This window comes from Nomascus leucogenys, chromosome X (genome assembly GCF_006542625.1).
Source record: "Nomascus leucogenys isolate Asia chromosome X, Asia_NLE_v1, whole genome shotgun sequence".
NCBI classification, from domain to species: domain Eukaryota; kingdom Metazoa; phylum Chordata; class Mammalia; order Primates; family Hylobatidae; genus Nomascus; species Nomascus leucogenys.
In genome coordinates, this window is record NC_044406.1 from 66,245,888 (window position 1) to 66,268,585 (window position 22,698).

A 22,698-nucleotide genomic window follows, 5' to 3' on the forward strand; every position below is an offset into this window, starting at 1 on the left:
TACTTCTTATCTAGACTATTATATGAGCCTTATAACTGGTCAGTAAACATTTGCTGAATGAATGTGTGAAATAAATGGTATCCCTACTTTAGGTCTATCACCACTTGAATTCATCTTTTACACATGGCCAAATTAATTTCCTAAAACACAGTTCTAACCTTATTACTCATCTATTCAAAATACAGGTTCCTACTTCCCACATAATTAAATACATTTTTCTGTCTCACAGTCACAATATTTCACATTTACGAGTTCTAATCTGTCTTTCCAAGCTTATTTCCAAATTCTCTGAAACATCTTCCCCTCGCTGGAACCAAGATAGACTATTCACTTCTGTACACATACTATGTTCTCTCACAACTAGGCCATTTTTCATGTTATTCCTACACCTGTAATAATCCTACTCATCAATCAAGGTCTATCTCAGATGTCATCTCCTCTGTGAAACCTTTCCTAACTCCCCATGATGGTGGTTCCTAACTTTCCTCTGAAACCCCACAACACCTGACTGGCACTTCTTTAAATCATTTATGACCTACCTTTTATTAGGGCAATAAAATAAAGCTTGCCTTATCCCATATGGTTTGAGGGAAGAAATTTGCTTTGTTCATATCTGAATACTCTGCAATGCCAAGAACAGTAGTGTGTATAAGTTCTCAATTAATATTTTTAGGGTAGGGAAAAGAATGAGCAAATAAAGGAGAGTATACATAATACAGGGAAAAAATAAGTGGTAAGAACTGGGTTCTAAAATAAAATATTAATCCTTATATATAAGAGTGGTAGCCAAATTATAGCCAAACCTCCTTTATGCTCATTTTAAGCAAACACTTTTAATCATTATTTTTGGAAATCTAAATTTATTTATTTTTAATACTTGTATTTTACTACCTGCCAGGCACTGTTATAAGTCCTTTATATGTTAACTTATTTAATCTTTGCAGCAACCCTATTTTACAAATGGAGAAACTGAGGCACACAGACTAAACAACTTGCTTAAGGTTACAAGGTGGCAAAGCCCAAGCAGTCTGATTCCAGAGACTTATCATGACAATATAGTGTATCTATAAACGTGTACTTCCCTGACTTTAAAATCTGAGTAAATTGGGGGCTGGGTGCGGTGGCTCATGCCTGTAATCCCAGCACTTTGGGAGGTCGAGGCGGGTGGATCACCTGGGGTCAGGAGTTAGAGACCAGCCTGGTCAACATGGTGAAACCCCGTCTCTACTAAAAATACAAAAATTAGCTGGGCATGGTGGCACGCGCCTATAATCCCAGCTACTCAGGAGGCTGAGGCAGGAGAATTGCTTGAACCCAGGAGGCAGAGATTGCAGTGAGCCAAGATTGTGCCACTGTACTACAGCCGGGGCGACAGAGTGAGACTCTGTATCAAAAAAATAAAAATAAAAATAAATCTGAGTAAATTGGAAACAAGGTTTTTATTTTCTTGAAAACTCGAGGTCATCATTATAACTTTGCTTTATATAGTACAATGACAAACTGAGAAGGCTGCTGAAATGCAGAGGGCTCCTATACTGAACGTACCAAAACAGTCAGGTTTTGTGGCTTTTTTTGTTTTGTTTTTTAGCTTTTCTCTTGATATTAAGCTGTTACTTATTACTTATGGCTATCAGTGTTCCTAAAATGGCTTCATCCTCTTTTCAATTTACTGGGATCTGGGAACCAAGCTTACCAAAAATATGTATTATTTCAGAGCCAAAGAGGCTCCGAAAAGCTTCTTTTACAAAGGTGCTTATGCTTTGTTACAATCAATGCTCCTATATCTCACAATGGTTTCAGGAGTGAATTCCACTAATTCTGTGAGAAGTCTGATCCAGAGATAAACAGGACATTACCATATAATTTCTAATGACTGCATAAAATAATTATGTAAACTAAATGAGGGTCCCAAAAGTTGGTCATGCTACCCCAAAAGTGATTTACACCAGGCCCAGGATTCATAACTAGAAAATGTAGTATTTCTTAGAGCAACCAAACAATGCATAATTTCTTACCTTTGCACCACCCAAAAATCCCAGCGAAATGGCAACTCTAGCTCGCAGATCTGGCCTGTCTTTGGGCCACACATAAGAAAGCATTGCTTTTATGATTTTCTGAGTATCAACATCTTTTAACTATTGAAAGAGAGAAAACAAAACAGTGAATAACATGTCATTTCAAATATAACCATAATTCAATAACGCAGAATTTACATATTTGAGAAATACATGAAAACATTATAAATATAACTTTTATTCTGAATCTAAAGCTAATATCTTTCAAAATCAAAATACTTTAGAGAAAAATTAACTATTTCAATTACTTTAAAAAAGTTAGTCATTTCTCTTAAATGTCTTACTTTCAATTTTAGCCACTCTCATATTGTTAAAAAAGTAATTCAGTGGTCATGAAGGGACATGTACTATACATTTATTTATTAAGCTACCAAAACACTACAGAAAATTCAAAAAAAATTTCCATATTTCCATTTTTGTAGTAGAAAATTTATATACATTTTGGCTATTTGTCAGTTTTTTATTTAAAACATTTTGGAGTCCCAAGTCTAAACTCATGGTAGAGCAGAGTTGCAATACTCCTTTTAGGAAAACAGAGGGCTTGGAATTGACTATATCAAACAAAGTTGAGTTACTGAAAATTTCCTCACAAATGCAATTTTCCAATAATACTTAATCTGATCTAAATCCATCTCACATTTTTTCTTTGTCCCATGTTCCTGAGGCAACATTCCCATTAAATTCTTTTGCTTTACTTTCAGCTTTAGAGGCAGAATATTAAGAATAAAAACCACACTTTCTAATACCAAAGTAAGTAGACCAATACATATATATTCTAAAACTACTATATTATTATGATTGGCAAAACAATCCCCATTTAAACATTAAAATCATAACTTGATTTCTGGAAAAGATATTAAAAAGAATAAAACATACCCAAAAAACACTGAAAAAGAAAAAAGTAAAAAAAAAAAAAGATACTGCTTATTACTGCTGAGGGCATATGAAAATGAGCACTCTAATACACTGTTGATGGAGAATACACTGAAATAATCTTTCTGGAGAGCAATTTGCTATATATTACAAGCTTTTAAAATAATTTTGCCCTTTGTGTCAATAATTCTACTTCTGGGAATTTATGCTAAAAAAAAACTTTTATAAATATGCTCTAAGTTGAATCAATTTTATCTCCTAAAAATCTCTTGAATCTATTTCTTTCCATTTCTAACCACAAACCTCATCTAAGCTATCATCAATTATCACATAAACCACTGCAACAATCTCCTAACTGATCTCCCTGCATCTACTTTGTCCTTATCTAATAAGTTCACCCTTCAATCAGATTTCCCTTCCAGCTTAAACCCCTTAAGCAGTATCCTATCATTCTTGGGATAAAAACTAAAATCTGTAACATGGCTTATAAGGCTCTGCTTGATCTGGCCCCTGGATACCTCTCTAGTTATGCTTTATACCACTGCTTTCAGTGCTTAGGCCACACTGCCTTTCTTTTAGTTCCTTAAACATGCCATAATCCCTTCTGTCATGGGGACTTTACACAGTAATGTCTACTCTGTCTGGAATAATCTCTCTCTCTCTAACACCTTCCCCTGTGGCCCCTTCAACCTCTTTCAACTAGTTGACCAAAGCTCAAATAGCATTTCCTCAATAATGCCTTCCCTAGCCCATGAGGGTCCTTTGCCTTATTCTCGCACAGTACATTATTCCTTTCTTTCACAGTATCCATTTCAGTTATAAACTACATAAACAGCAGTACAATTATTTGGTTAATATCCGCTCTCCTGCACATTCCACATGGGTAATCACTCTAACAGTAGTGCTTACTGTTGTAACTCAAAGCCAAATACAGCGACTGACACACAATAGGTACCTAATGAATATTTGTTGAATAAAGGAATGAAAATTTAGCTACAAGGTTGTTTATGCCAATTCTGTTTTAATAGAAACAAAATTGGAAACAGCCTAAATGATACATGTTGGAGAACAGTGTAAACAGAGTGAACACATACAACAAAATGCAGCCATTCAGAAATATATGTAGTGACAGAGGAATATGTTAAATGAAGAAAAGCAGAGTGAAAAAAATATTTTTGTGGGAAAAAATGTGATACATGTAGGAGTTTACACCAAAAGTGTCAATAACAGTAGCTGTGAGTGGGTGGAATCATTGATACTTTTTTATGGCCTTTTGTTGTTGTTGTTGGCTAGCTTCTACTTTTTATAATTCACATATATTCAGCAGGAGTTAGGGAGGGAAGTTATATAATTTCAAGTAGATTTGCAAAGCAAGTAATGGGGGGAAATTGTCAACATATAATATAAAACTAACCTGTATTATATAAGGTACTGTCAAGGCCCAGGACAGTACCTTATATAATACAGGTTAGTTTTATATTATAGTTATCCCTCTAGGACTCAGCAAACTACTTTTCTAGTCTTTTAGGCAGTGTATCGCATAAAGAGTATTAGAAATAAAGTTGTTCATATTGTAAAAACACAAGGGTTATCTTCCTGAACTGCTTTAAATACATAAGATGACAAAAATATGAAATGCTGAAAGTATAGTTCTTAATGTTTTATTTTATACACACACATATACATGCTCTTATAACTGGTAGGGCCTTTTAAGGCAGTAATTTTAAAAATTCCCTTTCCCAATAGAACTATTATGAAATAAATATAATTTAAAGCATTATAACACAAACTAGGGCATTTCAACCACTTTCCCATTTCATGAGTTTTGTCTATCTTACTTTTCTTGATGGAATAATGGAAAAAGGCCCTGCTTTCATGTATCTTTAGAAACACTCTCTTCTATCAAAACCTTCTACAACACACCCCAGAATTTTTTCAATAAGGACACAGTGAAGTTATGGCTAAGAGCAAGAAAATTATTCTAGTTGGCTTAATAGTGCATAAAATGTCACCACTTCATTTAACAAAATGGGTTCTGAAGTTATGTAATCATGCATTATGAGTCCATTAAGCTGTAAAGTACATGAATTCCATTAGTTTCCATAAACTATGAAGTTTGAAAAATAATGCATTTTTTTAAGTGGAGACCAAACCAAAGAGGCATTTCAGAGTCCGAGGCACAGTTTTTATTGATTTATAATATTTTACAATTTATGGGGTACACGTGAGATTTTGTTGAATGTACAGAATATGTAGTGATCAAATCAGAGTATTTGGGGTATCTACCTCCATGAGTATTTATCATTTCTATGTGTTGGGAACATTTCAAGTTCTCTCTTCCAGATACTTTGAAATAGATATTATCGCTAACTACAGTCACCCTGCTCTGCTATCAAACATTAAAACTTACACCTTTTATGTAACTGTAGGTTTGTACCCATTGACCAATCTCCCTCTATCCCCTACTCCTAACCACACACCCTTCCCAGGCTCTGATATCTATCACTCTATTCTCTACCTCTATAAGATCAACTTTCTTAGATAACATGTAATATTTGTCTTTCTGTGCCTGACTTATTTCACTTAACATACTAACCTCCAGTTCCATCCATGTCGCTGCAAATGACAGGATTTCACTTTTTTATAGACTAAGAGTATTCCGTATTTATATTATCGAACTTCCCATTGATGGACACTTAGATTGATTCCATATCAGCTATTGTGAAAAGTGCTGCAATCAACATACAACATGCAGGTATCCTTTTGATATACTGATTACCTCTCCTTTGGGTAAATATCCAGTAGTGGGATGGCTGGATCACATGGTAGTTCTAGTTTTAGTTTTTTGAGAAATCTCCATACTGTTTTTCATAGTGGCTGTACTAATTTACATTCCCACCAACAGTGGATAAGAGCTTCCTTTTCTCTGCATCCTCACCAATGTGTTATTTTTTGTCTTTTTATTAACAGCCATTATAACTGAGGGAAGAGGATATCTCATGTGGTCTTGATTTGCATTTCCCTGGTGATTAGTGATGTTGAACATTTTTCCACATACTTGTTGGCCATCAATATGTCTTCTTTTGAGAAATGTCTCTTTAAATTGATTTTTTTTTATTATTGAGTTGAGTTCCTTGTATATTCTGAATATTAGTCTCTTGCTGGATGAATAGTTTGAAAATATTTTCTCCCATTTAACAGGTTGTCTCTTCACTCTGTTGTTCCTTTTGCTGTGTAGAAGCTTTTAAGCTTAATATAGTCCCAGCTGTCTATTTTTGGTTTTGTTATCTGCTTTTCAGGTCTTCACCACAAAATCTTTGCATAGACCAATGTCCTAAAGTATTTTCCCTATTTTTTCTTCCAGTAGTTTTACAGATTCAAGTCTTACATTTAAGTCTTTAATCCATCTTGAGTTGATTTTTATACATGGTGAGAGACAGGGATTCAGTTTCATTCTTCTATATACGGACTCCAATTTTGCCAGCACAATTTATTAAAGAGAGTGTCCTTTTCCCACATATGTTCTTGATGCCTTTGTCGAAAATCAGTTGGCTATGAATACATGGATTTATATTTGGATTCCCTATTCTGCTCTATTGGTCTATGTATGTTTTTATACCAATACCATGCCATTTTTGTTACTATAGCGTTATATTTTGAAGTCAGGTAGTGTGATGTCTCTAGCTTTGTTCTTTTTGCTCAGGATTGCTCTGGCTATATGGGCTCTTTTTTTGGTTCCATACAAATTTTGGAATTCTTTTTTCTATTTCTGTGAAAAATGATGTTATAGCTTTCCTTGTAGAGATCTTTCACCTCCTTGGTTAGATTTAATCCTGAGTATTTTTTTTGGTAGCTATTGTAAGTGGGATTGCCTTCTTCATTTTTTTCTTAGCGATTTCACCATTGGCATATAGAAAGACTACTGATTTTTGTATGTTGATTTTGTGTCCTGTAACTTTACCAAATTTATTTATCAGATGTAACAGTTTCATTGGTGAAGTCTTTAGTTCTTTTCTAGATATAAAATCATATCAACTAAGAGGGACAATCTGACTTATTTCCCAATTTGGATGTCTTTTATTTGTTTCTCTTGCCTGATTGCTCTGGCTAGGACTTCCAGTACCATGTTGAATAGGAGTAGTGAAAACAGGCATCCCTGTCTTGTTACAGTTTTTTTTTTTTTTTTTTGTGGAAGAGGCTTTCAACTTTTCCCTATTCGGTATGTTGTTAGCTGTGGGTAAGTCATATATGGCATTTATTATGTTGAGTTTTTCTATGCCTACTGTGCTGAAAGTTTTTATTATGAAGAGATTTTGAATTTTATCAAATTGCTCTTCCTGTGTCTATTGACAAATAAAAGATTGATTCTTTGAAAAGATAAATAAAGCTGAAAGACCACTAGCTAGATTAACCAAGAACAAAATATAAGATTCAAATATGCGTAATCAGAAATGGAAAAGGAGATGTTACAACTGATACCACAGAAATACAAAATATCATCAGAGACTACTATGAGCACTTCTATGCATACAAACTAGAAAACCTAGAGGAAATAGATAAATTTCTGGAAATGTACAACCTCCCAAGATTGAATGAGGAAAAAAACAGAAATACAGAACCCACCAACAAAGGGTTCTGAAATTGAATCAGTAATAAAAAACCTCGAAACAAACAAACCCAAAAATCCCAGAACCAGGCAGATTCACAAATTCCATAAGACATATAAATAACTGGCACTAATCCTACTGAAACTGTTCCAAAACATTTCAGGAAGAGGGAATCCTCCGTAACTCATTCTACAAGGGCAGCATTACCCTAAAACCAAAACCAGGCAAGGAAACAACCCAAAACAAAACAAAAAACTACAGGCCAATATCCCTGATGAACACAGATGTAAAAATCCTCAACAAAGTATCAGTAAACCAAATCCAACAGCACAAGAAAAGGATAATATACCATGACCAAGTGGGTTTTATTCCAGGGATGCAAGAATATACGCAAATCAATAAATGTGATTCACTACATAAACAGAATTAAAAACAAAAACCATATGATCATCTCAATAGATGCAGAAAAAGCATTCAATAAAATCCAATAAAAACCTTCAATAAACTAGACATAGAAAAAATACACCTCAAAATAAGCAAAGCCACATATGGCAAACCCAGAGCCAACACCACACTGAATGGGGAAAACTTGAAAACACTCCTGAGAACGAGAATAGAACAAGGATGCCTGCTTTCAACCACTCCTATTCAACATCTTATTGGGAGTCCTAGCTACAGCAATCAGAGAAGAGAAACAAATAAAAAGCATCCAAACTGGAAAAGAGGAAGTCAAATTATCTCTTTTTGATCTTAACACCTAGAAAACTCCTCCAAAAGGGTCCTCCAAAAGGGTCCTAGATTTGATAAATAACTTCAGTAAAGTTCAGGATACAAAATCAATGTACAAAAATGAGCATTTCTATACATCAATAACAAGCAGAGAACCAATCAAGAGCTCAATCTCATTTACAATAACTACAAGAAAATAAAATATCTAGAAATACATTTAGCCCATGAGTTGAAAGATCTCTACAAGAAGAACTATAAAACACTGATGAAGGAAGTCACAGATGACACAAACGGAAAAACAAACTCAAGGATTGAAAGAATTTACAGATTCAACACTATTCCTATCAAACTACTAATGCCATTTTTCACAGAATTAGAAAAAACCGTTCTAAAATTCATATTGAACCAAAAAAAGAGCCAGAATACCCAAAGCAATCCTAAGCAAAAAGAATAAAGCAAGAGGTACCACATTATCTGACTTCAAATTATACTACAAGGCTACAATAACCAAAACAGCCTGTACTGGCATAAAAATACACACATAGATCAATCAGAAAGAAAGCCACATATGTACAACTAAAAGATCTTTGACAAAGTTGACAAAAGTATATACTGGGGAAAGGACAATCTATTCAATAAATACTGCTGGGAAAATCAGATAGTCAGATACAGAATAATGACACTGGACCCATATCTCACTCAAAACAAAAATTAACTAAGATCTAACTATAAAAAGCCTAGAAGAAAACCTAGAAAAAACTTTTCTAGACATTGGCCTAGGTAAAGAATTTATGACTAAGACTGCAAAAGCACAGATAACAAAAGCAAAAATAGACAAATGGAACTCAAATGAAAAAGATTCTATACAGCAAAATAAATAATTAACAGATTAAATAGAAAACCTACAGAATGGGAGAAAATATCTGCAAACTATGCACCCAACAAAGAACTAATATCCAGGATCTAAAAGGAACTCAAAGAACTCAACAAGAAAAAAACAAGTAACTCCACCAAAAAGTGAGCAAAAGACATGAACAGATAGTTTTCAAAAGAAGACATATAAGCAGCCAAGAAACATGAAAAAATGTTCAACATCAATAATCATCAAAGAAATCCAAACTAAAACCACAATGAGATACCATCTTACACCAGTCAGAATGGCTATTATTAAATAATTAAAAAACAACAGATGTTAGTGAGGATGTAGAGAAAAGGGAATGCTTATACACTGTTGGTAGTAATGGAAATTAGTACAACCGCTATGGAAAACAGTATGGAGATTTCTCAAAGAGCTAAAAATAAAACCACCATTCAATCCAGTGATCCTATTCCTGGGTATCTTCCTAAAGGGAAACAAATCTTATAAAAAAGACACCTGCACTCATATGTTTACCACAGCACAATTCATACTAGCAAAGTAATGGAATCAACCTAAATGTCCATCAACGGATGAGTGAATAAAGAATATGTGGTATAGAGTATCATCAAAGGACGCAGAGCACGATGGTGGACTCTAAGGCTCCATCAATCATCCCCCCTCCCTTCAAGGACACCAATTTAACAACTATCTACACAGAAAAAACACCTTCATAAGAACCAAAAATCAGGTGAGCCCTCATAGTACCTGATTTTAACGCCGTATTGCTGAGTCACTGAAGAGATAGAAAAAACAGTCCTGAATTGCTGACACCACCCCTCCCCAACACCGCAGAAGCAGTGGTGTGGTGTGGAGAGCATCTCTGGGTGCTGGAAGCGGGAGAGCACCGCAACTGTGAGGTGCTGAACTCAGTGCTGTCCTGTCAGAGCAGAAAGGAAAACCAGAAACAGGACGAAACTCAGCTGATGCCCGCCGGCAGAGGAAGCATTTAAACCAGCCCTAGCCAGAAGGGAGTAATCGATCTCATAAACCCTGCCCCTGCAGGCTAAAGTGCTTTGTGTTCTAAATAAGCTTGAAAGGCAGTCTAAGCCATAAAGACTGTAACTAATAGGTGAGTCCCAGTACTGAACTGGGCCCAGAGATGGTGGGCTGAGGGCGAGGGGTACACAACCTACTGAGACACCAGCTGGGGTGGCTAAGGGAGTGCTGGCATTGCTCTCCCCTCACCCCAGGTTGTACAGCCACTGCTCCCAAACAGATCCCTTCCTTCCATGTGAGGAGAGGGAAGAGTGGGGAGGACTTTGTCTTGTATCTTGGATATCAGCTAAGCAACAACAGGATAGGGCAACTGTCAGAGTCGTGAGGGCCCCATTCCAGGCCCTAGCTCCTGGACCCATTTCTAGACATGCCCTAGGCCACAAGGGAATCCACGGCCTTGAAGGGAAGGACCCAGTCCTACCAACATTCATCATCTGCTAACTGAAGAGCCCTTGGGCCCTGAATAACCAGAAGTGATACACAGTTACTACATCAAAGGTGAGCCTCTGAGAATTGCTGGCTTCAGGTGAGACTCGGTACATTGCCACCCGTGGTGGCTAGGTGCGAAGCTCCTTCTGCTTGAGAAAAGCAGGGGGGAAAGTGAAGAGAACTTTGTCTTGCACCTTAGGTACCAGCACAGCCACAGAGGGGTATAGCACCAAGCAGGCACTTGATGGTACCGGATTATAGGATTTGACTCTTGGACAGCATCTCTAGACCTGCTCTGGGCCAGAAGGGGGCCCACTGCCCTGAAGGGTGAGTCTCTGGCCAGGCAGCATTTACCACAGGCTGACTGAAGAGCCCTTGGGCCTTAAGGGGACATTGGGGGTAGTCTGGCAGTACTCCCCGTGACCTGTGGTGGCTGTGGCTACAGAGTGAGGCTCCTCTGACTTTGGCAACGGGAGAGGAGTGGGAAGGACTGCATCCCGTGGTATGAATGCCGGCTCAGCCTCAGTATAACAGAACACCTGGCAGACTTCTAAGGTTTTTGACCCTAGTTCCTGACTCACAGACAGCACTTCTGGACCCACGCAAGACCTGGGGGAACTTGCCACCCAGAGAGGAGGAGCGTGGGCCTGGCTGACAAAGAATGTGGGCCTGGCTGGCTTTGCCACCTGCTGACTGCATAGTCCCAGAGACTTACCGAACATAGGCAGTAGCCAGGGAGTGGTTACAGCAGATCCTCGATGAGAACCTGTCCCTCCTCTGCTATCAGAATATACAACATGCCTCAAATCTAAAGCCCCATTGCACTGTAAAACTAGTACTCTATTAGTATGAGGAATTAAAGTTTTTAGAAAATCTTAACTATATATTGGAATTAGATAGTCATAGTTAAAGGAAGCAATTAGATTCAGAAAAAAAAAACCCACAATGGTAACAGAAATAAATTCAGATAGAGTCACTAAGATCTTGGAATAGTAACAAAATTTTATTTACTTTTTTTTCAGAAATGAGTTTAGAAGAAAAAGTTCGGAAATGACAGAGGGCTAAGAGAAGCTGAAAGCAACCAAAAACGAGGTGGCCCAAGAGAAAAAAATCAGAAGAAAAAGAAACTTGACTGATATCAGAAATACTCACTAAATACTTATTCCATTAATTATCTATTTTCAAACACATGATGGGAAATTCATATTAATATCCTAGAGGCAATACCTAATAATTAATTAAATCACCACAACTTTTGACAGATTTTTAAATATTTACTTATTTGGTGTTAACATACAGCTTCATAAGCTTCATGAGGCTGGACAGGTAAGAAGTAATGAAAAGAACATCTATACAATGAAATAGCACAATCATAGTATGGTGGGTCAAAAACAAATACATAAATAAATAAGTACACAAATAAAACTGGAAGTACGGAACTCAGTAGGGTGTAACTGGAAAGCCACAAATTATACTTCTTATGAATTGACAGTGCTCAATTTGACAGTGTGAGCTGAGGAAGAGAAGTACTGCCTCATGGCCGAATGTACTACAAGTGAACAGCTATACCTAATAACGATGTAGACAAGGTATGAGAATAAAAAACCAAAACAGCTGGAGCAGCTCATTTGGTAGAATTTTCAGATATTAAAGATAACTGTATATTAATAAATTGAATACATGTTCTGTTTCTCAGGTGGGTAAGTTTCTATTTCTCGCCAGGAAAGGTCAAGCACTGAAGCAACAGCCTATTTTTCTACCCACAGCTTGTTCTTTTCAAGGGAGTGAAGCCCAGTGGCCCTTGATAAGAAAATGAAGAGTAAGAAAACAAAATGATCTTTTGATAAAGGTAGAAGAATCACCTTTTCCTTAGCCAATGAGGAATTTCTCTAAGAATTCTGGTTTTACAGACATTCCTAAATTCTAAAAGCAAGAAATGTAATACCTCATAGAATCAAGGGACTGATTTTGAAAGAAACTACTTGGGGACAAAACTTGTAGTGAGGAACTAAAAAACATAAAAAAAAATTGGAATGCTGTTTTGTAAAAATATGAGCTATAGGCTGAATGTTTTCTCCCTAAAGAACCAATCTAGAAGAAAATTTGGAAGTGTCCATAATTTCAGGGATGAGCAAACTATTCAGAGAAAAGAACTGTCTCCTCAACCCAACAACTGCAATAAAAGGAAAAAACCACTTCAGTACTATTAAAGATAACAATGCATTTATAAAAAGAAGGTCAAAAACTAGCGAGTTCAGTCGATGTCTAAAAAATCCAGGGTGCAACTGGAAAATTTTTATTGTGTTGTTGGAGAGATACATATAGTGAATTTGGGATAAGAGAAGAAAATATGTATGAGTTGTCAGGAAAGGCTTTACAATTTTTGTTACATTATACTTTAGGGTTTGTTTTCCGAGCTTTGTTGGTCTGAAAGTTCAGTGAAGAACTTATTCGGTGGTGATTAGACCCTTTCCTTAAATGGATTATGCTACATATTAGATGGATTTGTATTTTACAGTCCATTTAATAATTTACAATAAAAAGAACTACCCGCCAGACTGATATTCAAGTTGGCCAGTCAATGAATTTTCTATCCCAAAGGAAAGACAATTTTAGAAATCAAATGAAGATCATAAGGCTACTTGATTATGTATGAAATCAGAGCTGGAATATAGCCTCACCATGTCATCCAGGTATGCTTGCCCACTGGTCTAATGTGTCCACTCATTTTAACAAGCCTCTTCCCAACCTTCCAATTTTTAATCCTCCAAGTTACTCCAAGTTTTAATACCAATTTTTAATATTCCAAGTTACTGTTTCACTTCTTCTGATTACATCAAGCTCTCCAATTGCTTAAGTGAAAATTTCTCTTTAAAAACTACTAGCTTCTGACTGTGTCCAATCAATAAGAATGTGTTTCTAACATAAAAAAGAGTATGTCAAGCAAAATCTCAGAAAGAATCCTTTCATTAAGTTCTTCATTATTTGGGTCCTTATTAAGAGTACATGGCTAACTAAATTTACTAGCAGATGCCTCTTCAAAGCGGCATATAAATAAAAATTTAAATGCAAGAATAAAGCTCCAAAATCCTTTAAAAATCTGGGGACTCTATTATAAAACAATTCCTTAATTCATCTACTTTAAAAACTGGAGTTTTCAAATACTGAAATTACCACTCCTTTTTCACAAACCCTTTATGATCCCATGCTATATAAATGGATGATTTAAATAACTTCCAAGCAGCATTATTAATACTGATTGTTAGCTGTTAAGAACACACACATGTAAATGAATAAAAAGCGAAGCAAAGCTGGGTTTGGTGGTGTACACTCGTAGTCCCAGCTACTCTGGGAGGATAAGGTGGGAGGATCGCTTGGGCCCAGGAGTTCGAGAGCAGCTTGGGCAACATAGACAGATCCCTTCTCTATAAACAAGCACACAAAAAGTAAAGCACTACAGATTTCAGTTGGTTATAAGGTAAAATCCATTATCTGTCACAGTGATAAAACTTCTACATGGCAGTTTACATATTCTGCCATGTTGTTAAGTTTCTAGATAGCAGAGATTTTGTCTTGTATATCTCCAGTACTTAACACAGAGTTTAGCACAAAGAAGGTATTCAATATATACTTTTTAAATAAATGGATTATGGTAGAGGACAGGCCTTACAATCTCACATTATAACAACAGTAGCTAAAATTTATTGAGCACTTACTATGTGTCAAGCACTATTTAAGAGCTTTAACGTGGTGTGAGGAGTTAACTCATTTAAATCTCCTTCAAAATTATCATCTCCATTTTACAGATGATGAAACTGAAGCACACAGAGATTAAGTAACTAGCTCAAGGTCATTCTACTAGCAAGTGATGGAGCCACAATTCAAATCCAGGCAGTCTGGCTCCAGAGCTCAAGCTCATAACTACAACTCCACACTATTTCTTTTCTGATATGGTCTCCAATCTATATGATTCTATGTTTCCATTTCGATAAAAAGACTAAACTAATACAAAGATGGCAAGGGAAAACAAACAAAGGGCTACAGACTAACTATAAAGTATTACAATGAGTGTTGCTTTATTTTACTGGAGCAGAAAGAAACTGTCTTGAAGTTTATACTGCTTGAGCCTAAAAGAAGTAGCTGCTTCTCCTTTATTAAGTCAACATGTTTTTGGTTGTGTTTAGAATATTATTAGCAACTATCCTTAAGAGGCCTTGGTGACAGATGATCCTGAAAACTGGCAAATATACCAAAGACTAATGCATGGATAAACAAATCTCACTATTTGGATTAATATTTAAAAATTTTATTTTATGATACTTTGCTGTTTTAAAAATCAGCTATGAAGGATAATGTACAAAAATGGGACAGAAACATGAAATGTGAAGTGTTTTGAGTTCCTTGAAAGAACTGTACTAGGAATCAAAGAATGGAAAAAAGCACTGAAAACTGTTTCCTGCTAATCACTTTCTATCAATAAAATAATTAACATTTACTTCTCTCTTTACAATTTAAAGAGTACTTTTACATAAAATTTGTTCACTTGACCACCAACCCTGAAAATATCATTTCTACTTAGAAATAACATGTATATACTGATTGGGTCAAGCCAGAGGAAGAAAATAAAGGCAAGCTCAGAGAAAAAGGGCCAGATGTAATACTGTATAACAGTATTCCAATGACATTTTTCACTTACTGAGAAAAAATACATAGTGCAAGTCTTTCTATTTCAACAGCGCTACTGCTTAGCATGTCTGTATAATGATAATAATAATCATAAAGAATATGGATAACTAGGTGGATCAGGTAGAGGATTTACCATGAAGCTAGGGTTTTTCTAGGATTTCTCTAAGTGTATAGAAGGGGAAATGTTAACCTTGAAGCAGACGCACACACACAAATTGTTTTAGGTGCTAAATCTAATTTGCTTACTTATTATAAGGCTAGATTACATAACAACCTCAAATGATGCTATTTTAAAGAACTAAAACATTTAGGTGGATAAATAACTTTTCTTTTTTAGTCAATCATAAATCTTTAAGTCCGAGAAAATATCATCTATAAACTATGGTCAATTAATATGATTTTTTTTCATTAGAGAACATGCAGTTAGATGAGTCAATTAAAATATTCTAGAATATTATAATCTTAAATACATATATCTTCTGTGCAAGGACAATCATCAAGAATTTCCAGTTACTTGTTACTGGCTCTTACCCCTTCTTTTGGGTCTGTGTGGAGTCCTCCTCCTGCATGACCATGCCAGCATGTCCTCTTTTCTATCAGTGGCCATACCTGGAGAGCCTAATTGAAGATGATACCAAGCAGTCTGTTAGCTATTACAGAATTTCAGATGTTTCAAAATCTGGCTTAAACAGTCTAATCTAATGAATGTTTCCAAAACAAATTCACAGGTATAGTATTTAGTCTGGCATAGTAAAGCAAAACACCTCTACAATTAACTTATAGCTAAATTTATATGAAAAATATTAAGATACAACAAACTCATACTGAAGTCACTTTCTCTAAATAGCTTTTGAAACTCATGTTGAAAGGATTTAACCTGTTTTACATTTCTACTTGACTTATACTGGCTTTCCCAGTGTCATTCACTACTATAGTGCTGATAATCTCTTATTCCATTATTGTCAAGCAAGTATAATATACAGTTAATTTATATCTCATTTGCTTTCCTTGTTTATACATTTCTTTTTTATAGTTAATACAGTTGATTTTAAACAACTGATTCTTTTTCTTGTTGTACTGGCTCATATATACATTTAGAAACAAGGTATTTTTTAATATCTCATAGTCTGTCTTATGCCTATATTGTAGTCATTTGCATACACTGTTTTGCCTTTCTTATTACATGATAAATTTCTGAAGATCAGAGACAGTGTCTTTTATCTTTGTATCTCCCATGGAACATACCACAGTATCTTACACACGGGCACGGTAAGTTTCAATACTTGTTGGATTAGATGATTTTTCAGTAGCTATAATAATCAATAATTAATGAACAACGGCACAGTTCTTTACAAACACAAATGTGTATCAATATCATACATAGCATAACAATATCAGCTCTGGGCCAAGCTATGAAAATGGAATTACAAAAAGCAAAAAGTGCCTTCTTGCTCTCACCAGTTGAGATAGAAAAAGTGATTGCCATAAACAGGATATTGATTTTTGGATCAATAATCTCAAAGCACTTCGTAAAAGGAAAACATCAAAAGGTAATTCTTGGTCTGACAATGTCTCTTTGTGCCATTTTTCCTCTAAAAGATTGAACAACAAGTTTTATCAAGGGGTCTGGTGAATATCACACAAGATAGTGAGGTCTTCAACAAAACAAAAGACTAAAATAGAAATAAACTTAGTGGTATCATAGACAATAAGAAGACTAAGCACATTTTCCCCTTAACACTTTAATAATGGAAGATATAATTCATTTCTACAGCCTCTGCATAAATTAGAACAATGCCTTATATCTTAATGGCAAATAATTATTAATCAGAAAGAAAAAATAAACAAAATACCCAGAATTTAGACTGTCTTCTAATTTTCTAGTCTTTTCTGTCACGGAGATTTATGGGTCTCATTTTAAAGCACTGAGAATTTTTAAAGATGTCTTTCACTTATATTAGCAATGAAAAATAACCTCATCAACATGTAAACTCAGCACTACCTACCTCATGGGCTCTAATAAGCTTAGAATCCCTTGGTATTTCTACTATCTGAACATTGGTAACATTAAAAAACATAAAGCATTTCACATATCAGATATAAATTAACAGGATAAATTTAAGTGTCAACAAGTTGCTATTACATTTATAAAAGCTTTCTGAAAATATTACTTTAGTTGGCACTGATTCAAGAGATTCAGATAGATTTTTCCAGGGGTAGAAAGCATCAAGACTTCTCTCTGCATTTCCAGAAGCAGAAACATACCTTCTTATTCATCTTGTCGGCATTTAGGAAAACACAAAAAGGGAGATGTAAAATATGTAGTATAAATTGGGAAATGCTCCAAGGGCTTACAGGTTTTTCCTAGCTATATGTAGACGTGTTTGCTCAATCTTACCTTTGCAGCATCTAAGAACTGTCCTGAATTGCCATTTCCAAATCTCTGCCATGTGATACTTTTTAATGACTCTGGGATCTGCTGACAAGGAAAAAATGTAGGGGGAAGTTTCAGAGTGGACACTTAATATTCAAAGATTATTTCCTTTGTTCATAAATATACAGAAAATTAAAACCATAGCCATATTGGAGAGATGATTATGCTTTTAACGTATGCCTAAAAAGGCAAAAAATAGGCCGGGCCTGGTGGCTCACGCCTATAATCCCGGCACTTTGGGAGGCCAAGGCGGGCGGATCACGAGGTCTGGAGATCGAGACCATCCCGGCCAACACGGTGAAACCCCGTCTCTACCAAAAATATAAAAATTAGCTGGGCGTGGTGGTGTGCGCCTGTAGTCCCAGCTACTCAGGAGGTTGAAGCAGGAGAATCGCTTCAACCCAGGAGGTGGAGGTTGCAGTGAGCCGAGATCGCGCCACTGCACTCCAGCCTGGCAACAGAGCGAGACTCTGTCTCAAAAATAAATAAATAAAATAACAAAAAGACAAAAATAAAATTTGTGGTCCAGGTATGAAGTAAATTGTATTACTTATTATAAATGTCAAATTGTACTTTCTTGTCATCCCCTTTCTTTCTGGTTTCTGTTTCTTTTCTTTTTTCTTTTTTGGTCTTTGCTTCTTAAATCCCCTAAAGTCTTCAACCCAATTTCTTTCTTAAATGGCTTTTATGCTCTTTTCAAATACTTCTCTTTTGTTCTCTCTTTACTGCATTTTATTATGCTCCACATCTTGTTTCTGTGCCTTCTTTAGTCTTAATCGGAATGCTAAATTTATATACTGGTCACAAGATCAGTTTTGACAAACAATTCTATGTAACCAGATGATGGACTCTGTAAGCCAAAAGTAAAATGCTACTAAGTCCCCCAACCAACTGAATGGCCCCCCTCCTGGCCAAGGGGACCCCAAAGAAACCTAGAAGTCTAGTTCAGGCCATGATGCTGGTTGTTTGTGTGTGTGTGGGCGGGGGGGGGGGGGGGGGGCGGGGCGGGGGCAGAATTAGACATGCCTCAATATACCCTCTTCCCTTTGGAGTTCAGAAACAACTGACCAGCATTAACATTAAAACAGCGATCTTAAGACTGACAAAGCAGAATTTGTGGCAATGACATGCCAAATTCCGACCTGACTGCTATAGTATCATATGACAGATTAACAGGCCCTGAAGGAAATCAAAGTATTTTATCCCAAAATATATTTCTTTGACATATTCTGAAATGGCCCTACAAATCTGTCTCTTGTGGGGGAAATTTGCATTCTATAGAGAATCTCCTTCCCTTACTAAGTCTTTTCTGGAAAGTCTGACACCTTTTAAGGTCTGATAAGAGACATTCACCATCTTTTATCTCTGAAGCTTGTGACCTGAAAGCTTCATCTACATGAGAAGAACCTTGGATTCCACAAGCCCCTGTTCAAACTCAAGCATTTCTTTATGCTGAATTCTTTATGCTGCCTCTTCAGGCAGGGCTTAACTCTTTCAACCTATGACCTGGAAGTTGCACCACCCCCTGCCCCCCGCCCCCATTGTATAAACACAAGCTATAACCAAACCGATTTGGACACATGTTCTCAGGACCTCCTGAGGTTGTGTCATGTGCCATGGCCCTTAACCTTAGCAAAATAAACCAGTAAATTGAGACCTGTCTCAGATACTCTTTAGTTTGCAACTCCAATCAAAGTTTCCTTGAGGCCACTTTATCCTTGGTAACATTTCAAAAGTGGAGCTGAAAGAAGGCAGAATAAAGAATCTCTCCATGTGAAATACCACATGGACATCTGCAAAATGGACACACACCTTTTTGAAATCTACCAACAATTTAGTGAGGAAAAAATTTGCTTCTCAGGTCAAGTGTCTCCCAAAGTATCAGAGGCATTTGAACCAGAGTAACTCCATCTTGAGTAGGGGCTTAGTAAAATAAGGCTGAGATGTGCTGGGCTACATTTCCAGGTGGTTAAGGCATTCTAAGTCACAGGATGAGCTAGGAGGTCGGCACAAAATACAGGTCATAAAGACCTGGCTGGTAAAACAGGTTGTATAATAAAGAAGCTGGCTAAAACCCACCAAAACCAAGATAGCGACAAGAGTAATCTTGGGTCATCCTCACTAGTACACTCCCACAAGCACCATGATAGTTTACAAATACCATGGAGACATCAGGAAGTTACCCTATATGGTCTAAAAAGGGGAGGCAAGAATAATCCACCTTGATTATGTGCTTGCTTAGCACATAATCAAGAAATAACCATAAAAGTCTGCTCTGCCTACAGAGTAGCCATTCTTTTATTCCTTTACTTTCTTAATAAACTTGCTTTCCCTTTTCTCTAAGGACTTGCCCTGAATTCTTTCTTGCATGAGATCCAAGAACCCTCTCTTGGGATCTGGATCAGGACCCCTTTCCAGTAACATCTTTCTGGCAACCACAGAAGAGACAATACTGAGGAAACCCTCGACCTAAAGGCTAACTTTGGGTAAGTGGTGAGGTCCAGTAGTATCTTTCTGGAGACCACCGAAGGGACTATACTAAAGAGACCCCTGACCCAAAGGAAAATCACCTGCGCACACCAATTGGCTGACTTTGGGTAGGTCGGGTGCATATACGCAGGTAAAGAATGGGATTGGTTAGAGGCCCAGCTTAGGAGTGTTAGAGTGTCTCCTAAGACAGGGTTAAAGGCTCCTCTCAATAAAAAGCAAGGATGCTTGAGGTTCGAGGCCCAACTTAGGAAGGTTAGGGTCCTTCCTAAGATTTAGGGGGTTAGAGGCCCCTCTCAGTAAAGTCTCTCTCAGCTGAGAACAGGTTTGGCACTATGGGATGTTAACTGCTACTCTCTTTGGATTAATCTGTCTTGCACTTTTTGCTGATGGCTATGGATGACAGGATTAGGCATGTACAGGACCATGGGATATGGGGACTTTTTTCCTCCCCAAAAGGGGAAACTTGAGAGCTGATGGGACTGCTGGAAAAAATCCCTTCGCTACTGGCAAGTGGCCACCTGAACTCTTCAGTGTCGCTGCAATGGGTGGGTCTTTCTCCGGCCTCCCTGAGCTCTTTGCCTTCCCCTCCCAATGGAGGCAACACTTTTCTCCCTTTCCTTTCCTTTCTCTCTCTGTGCGAACTGGTTGAATGAATGGTAAAAATCACTGTTTCGCTCCTCTGTAAAATTCTGATTAATTGGAAAAAGGATTTGTGAAGCTAGTCTTAAGCTGTAGTGAATCTGTTATACTTTGTGCTATGAATTTGTCTTTCTGTATCATTCTGTCATAAAGAGGAGTACCTTAAGATAGAACATGGGCTTAGGATCCCATAAGCCTATTGTTCAAGACAGCCCAGCAAACTGGTCAGTCACGTCCTTGGGAGCTTGACCTTGTAACCACGTGGCAGTGCTTTCTTTTGGTCTCTGCCATCACAATGGCAGCCTGGGTGCAGGATTCAATTCCTGGCTTTGGGAATGACCACTTTCTGGTTTGTTAACTGTGTGCCTTTCTTGAATTTTTCCTTTCTCTGAGCACCTGTGGAGTTACTTTCGGTAAAGTTTAAAAGCCAGAAATATCAGCCGGCTAAAGTCTGATAATAAGAAATTTAAAAGGCCTTTTCTTTTTAAAGAGCACTATGATTAAAAGTCAGCTTAATTAAAAGCAGATATTCAAGTTCTAACAGCCTGGGACTCCTTAGGAAAAAAGAAGAAGTGCCACAGATCCCGTTTTAGAATAAACCTGTTTTCCTCATGAAACTTCAGGAATAAAAGGTAGATAGATTCCTCTCAAAATCTAAAGCTCTGTTGTATTTTGCATTCCATTATCTGATATTTTTTACTTTTGGGGGTTGTGACAGAAATTAATTTGCATTATGAGAGAACTTTGGTGTGTAATAACTAAATAGGAAATATACTTTTGGGGACAGCTAATGGCAGTTATGGGGAAATAGCTCTGCAGGTTTGGATCAGAGAAGCATGCTCTTAGCCACCTAGGAAGTATCAAGATGTCCCCATCCCCCACTGAGAGATAACACTCCCATGGGGATGAGCTGATTCCCTCTTTTTGGGATCCAGGATCTGCTATAAAAATGGGACCCTTAATTTCTGGAGATCTGTTTTGCCTTCCAGCTGTGCCTGCTTATTAGGCCCTAGAAACTTCAGGCTTTAAAGAGAAACTTAAAAACTGGCGAATGAAGAACCTTACAGCTACAGGATCTTCTGTCTGTGTATTTATGTTTGTTGTGTGTATGATGCTTATATCTAAAAGAGCTTTGATTAATTGGTTTAATAATAACAAGAGTTTAGATCAAACATTTTATCAGAAAAGTAAAAAGTGTAATGACTTTTAGTTCACATGACTTAAGTAATCTTTGGGAAATAGAAACAGTTACATGCAAGGTGTGCAAAGAAAGTGAAATGAGTTTTTGGTAAAAGATTACAAGAAGGCGTGGAAATAAGGATTTTTCTGCCTAGATTAAAGGGTTAAAGGATTGTTTTAAGTTACGATAAAGCTGAAAGTCTGAGCAAGTTGTGGAAGGTTTGTGAAAAATTAATCCTGTAAAAAAAATTGTATGTGTGACATACTGGCTAAAGTTAAAGGGGGTATTATTCGGTTTTTCCGTAAATTGAACACTGGAATAAAAGTACAACAGGTTTTTCTTAGAGTACTTATCTACTGTTTAACAAAAATTTTTGTAAAGGGTTATAAAAGGTTTATGAGAATCTTACCTTATGGTCAAACATTAAAATTGGGTAGATATGTCTATAAGGTTTTGTTAGGAATTGGGTTTGACATCAATAATGCACAAATGCAATGGTGAAATTTGGCTCATTTAGTATAAAAATCATACAGGAAGCATTGTCAAATATGAAATAGTATTTGACTTTCTTTGGGCTGTATTTATATAAATATGCTACTGATATCTGCTCCAAAATTATGTAAAACTCCTATAATCCTGAT

General features: G+C 36.6%; 1 protein-coding gene across 2 annotated transcripts in view; it reads right to left on the reverse strand.

The window, feature by feature from the left end:
- Positions 1-22,698, reverse strand: part of ABCB7 (ATP binding cassette subfamily B member 7) — a 110,829-nt gene that overhangs the window by 46,492 nt on the left and 41,639 nt on the right. The window contains exons 2-4 of one of the 2 annotated variants that reach the window (XM_030806393.1): positions 17,713-17,793; positions 15,846-15,932; positions 2,016-2,135 (exon numbers count right to left, since the gene is read on the reverse strand). In XM_030806393.1, coding sequence (XP_030662253.1) covers positions 2,016-2,135; positions 15,846-15,932; positions 17,713-17,793 — 288 coding nt within the window. The remainder of the gene's footprint in view (positions 1-2,015; positions 2,136-15,845; positions 15,933-17,712; positions 17,794-22,698) is intronic. The other variant, XM_030806392.1, reaches the window with a different exon arrangement.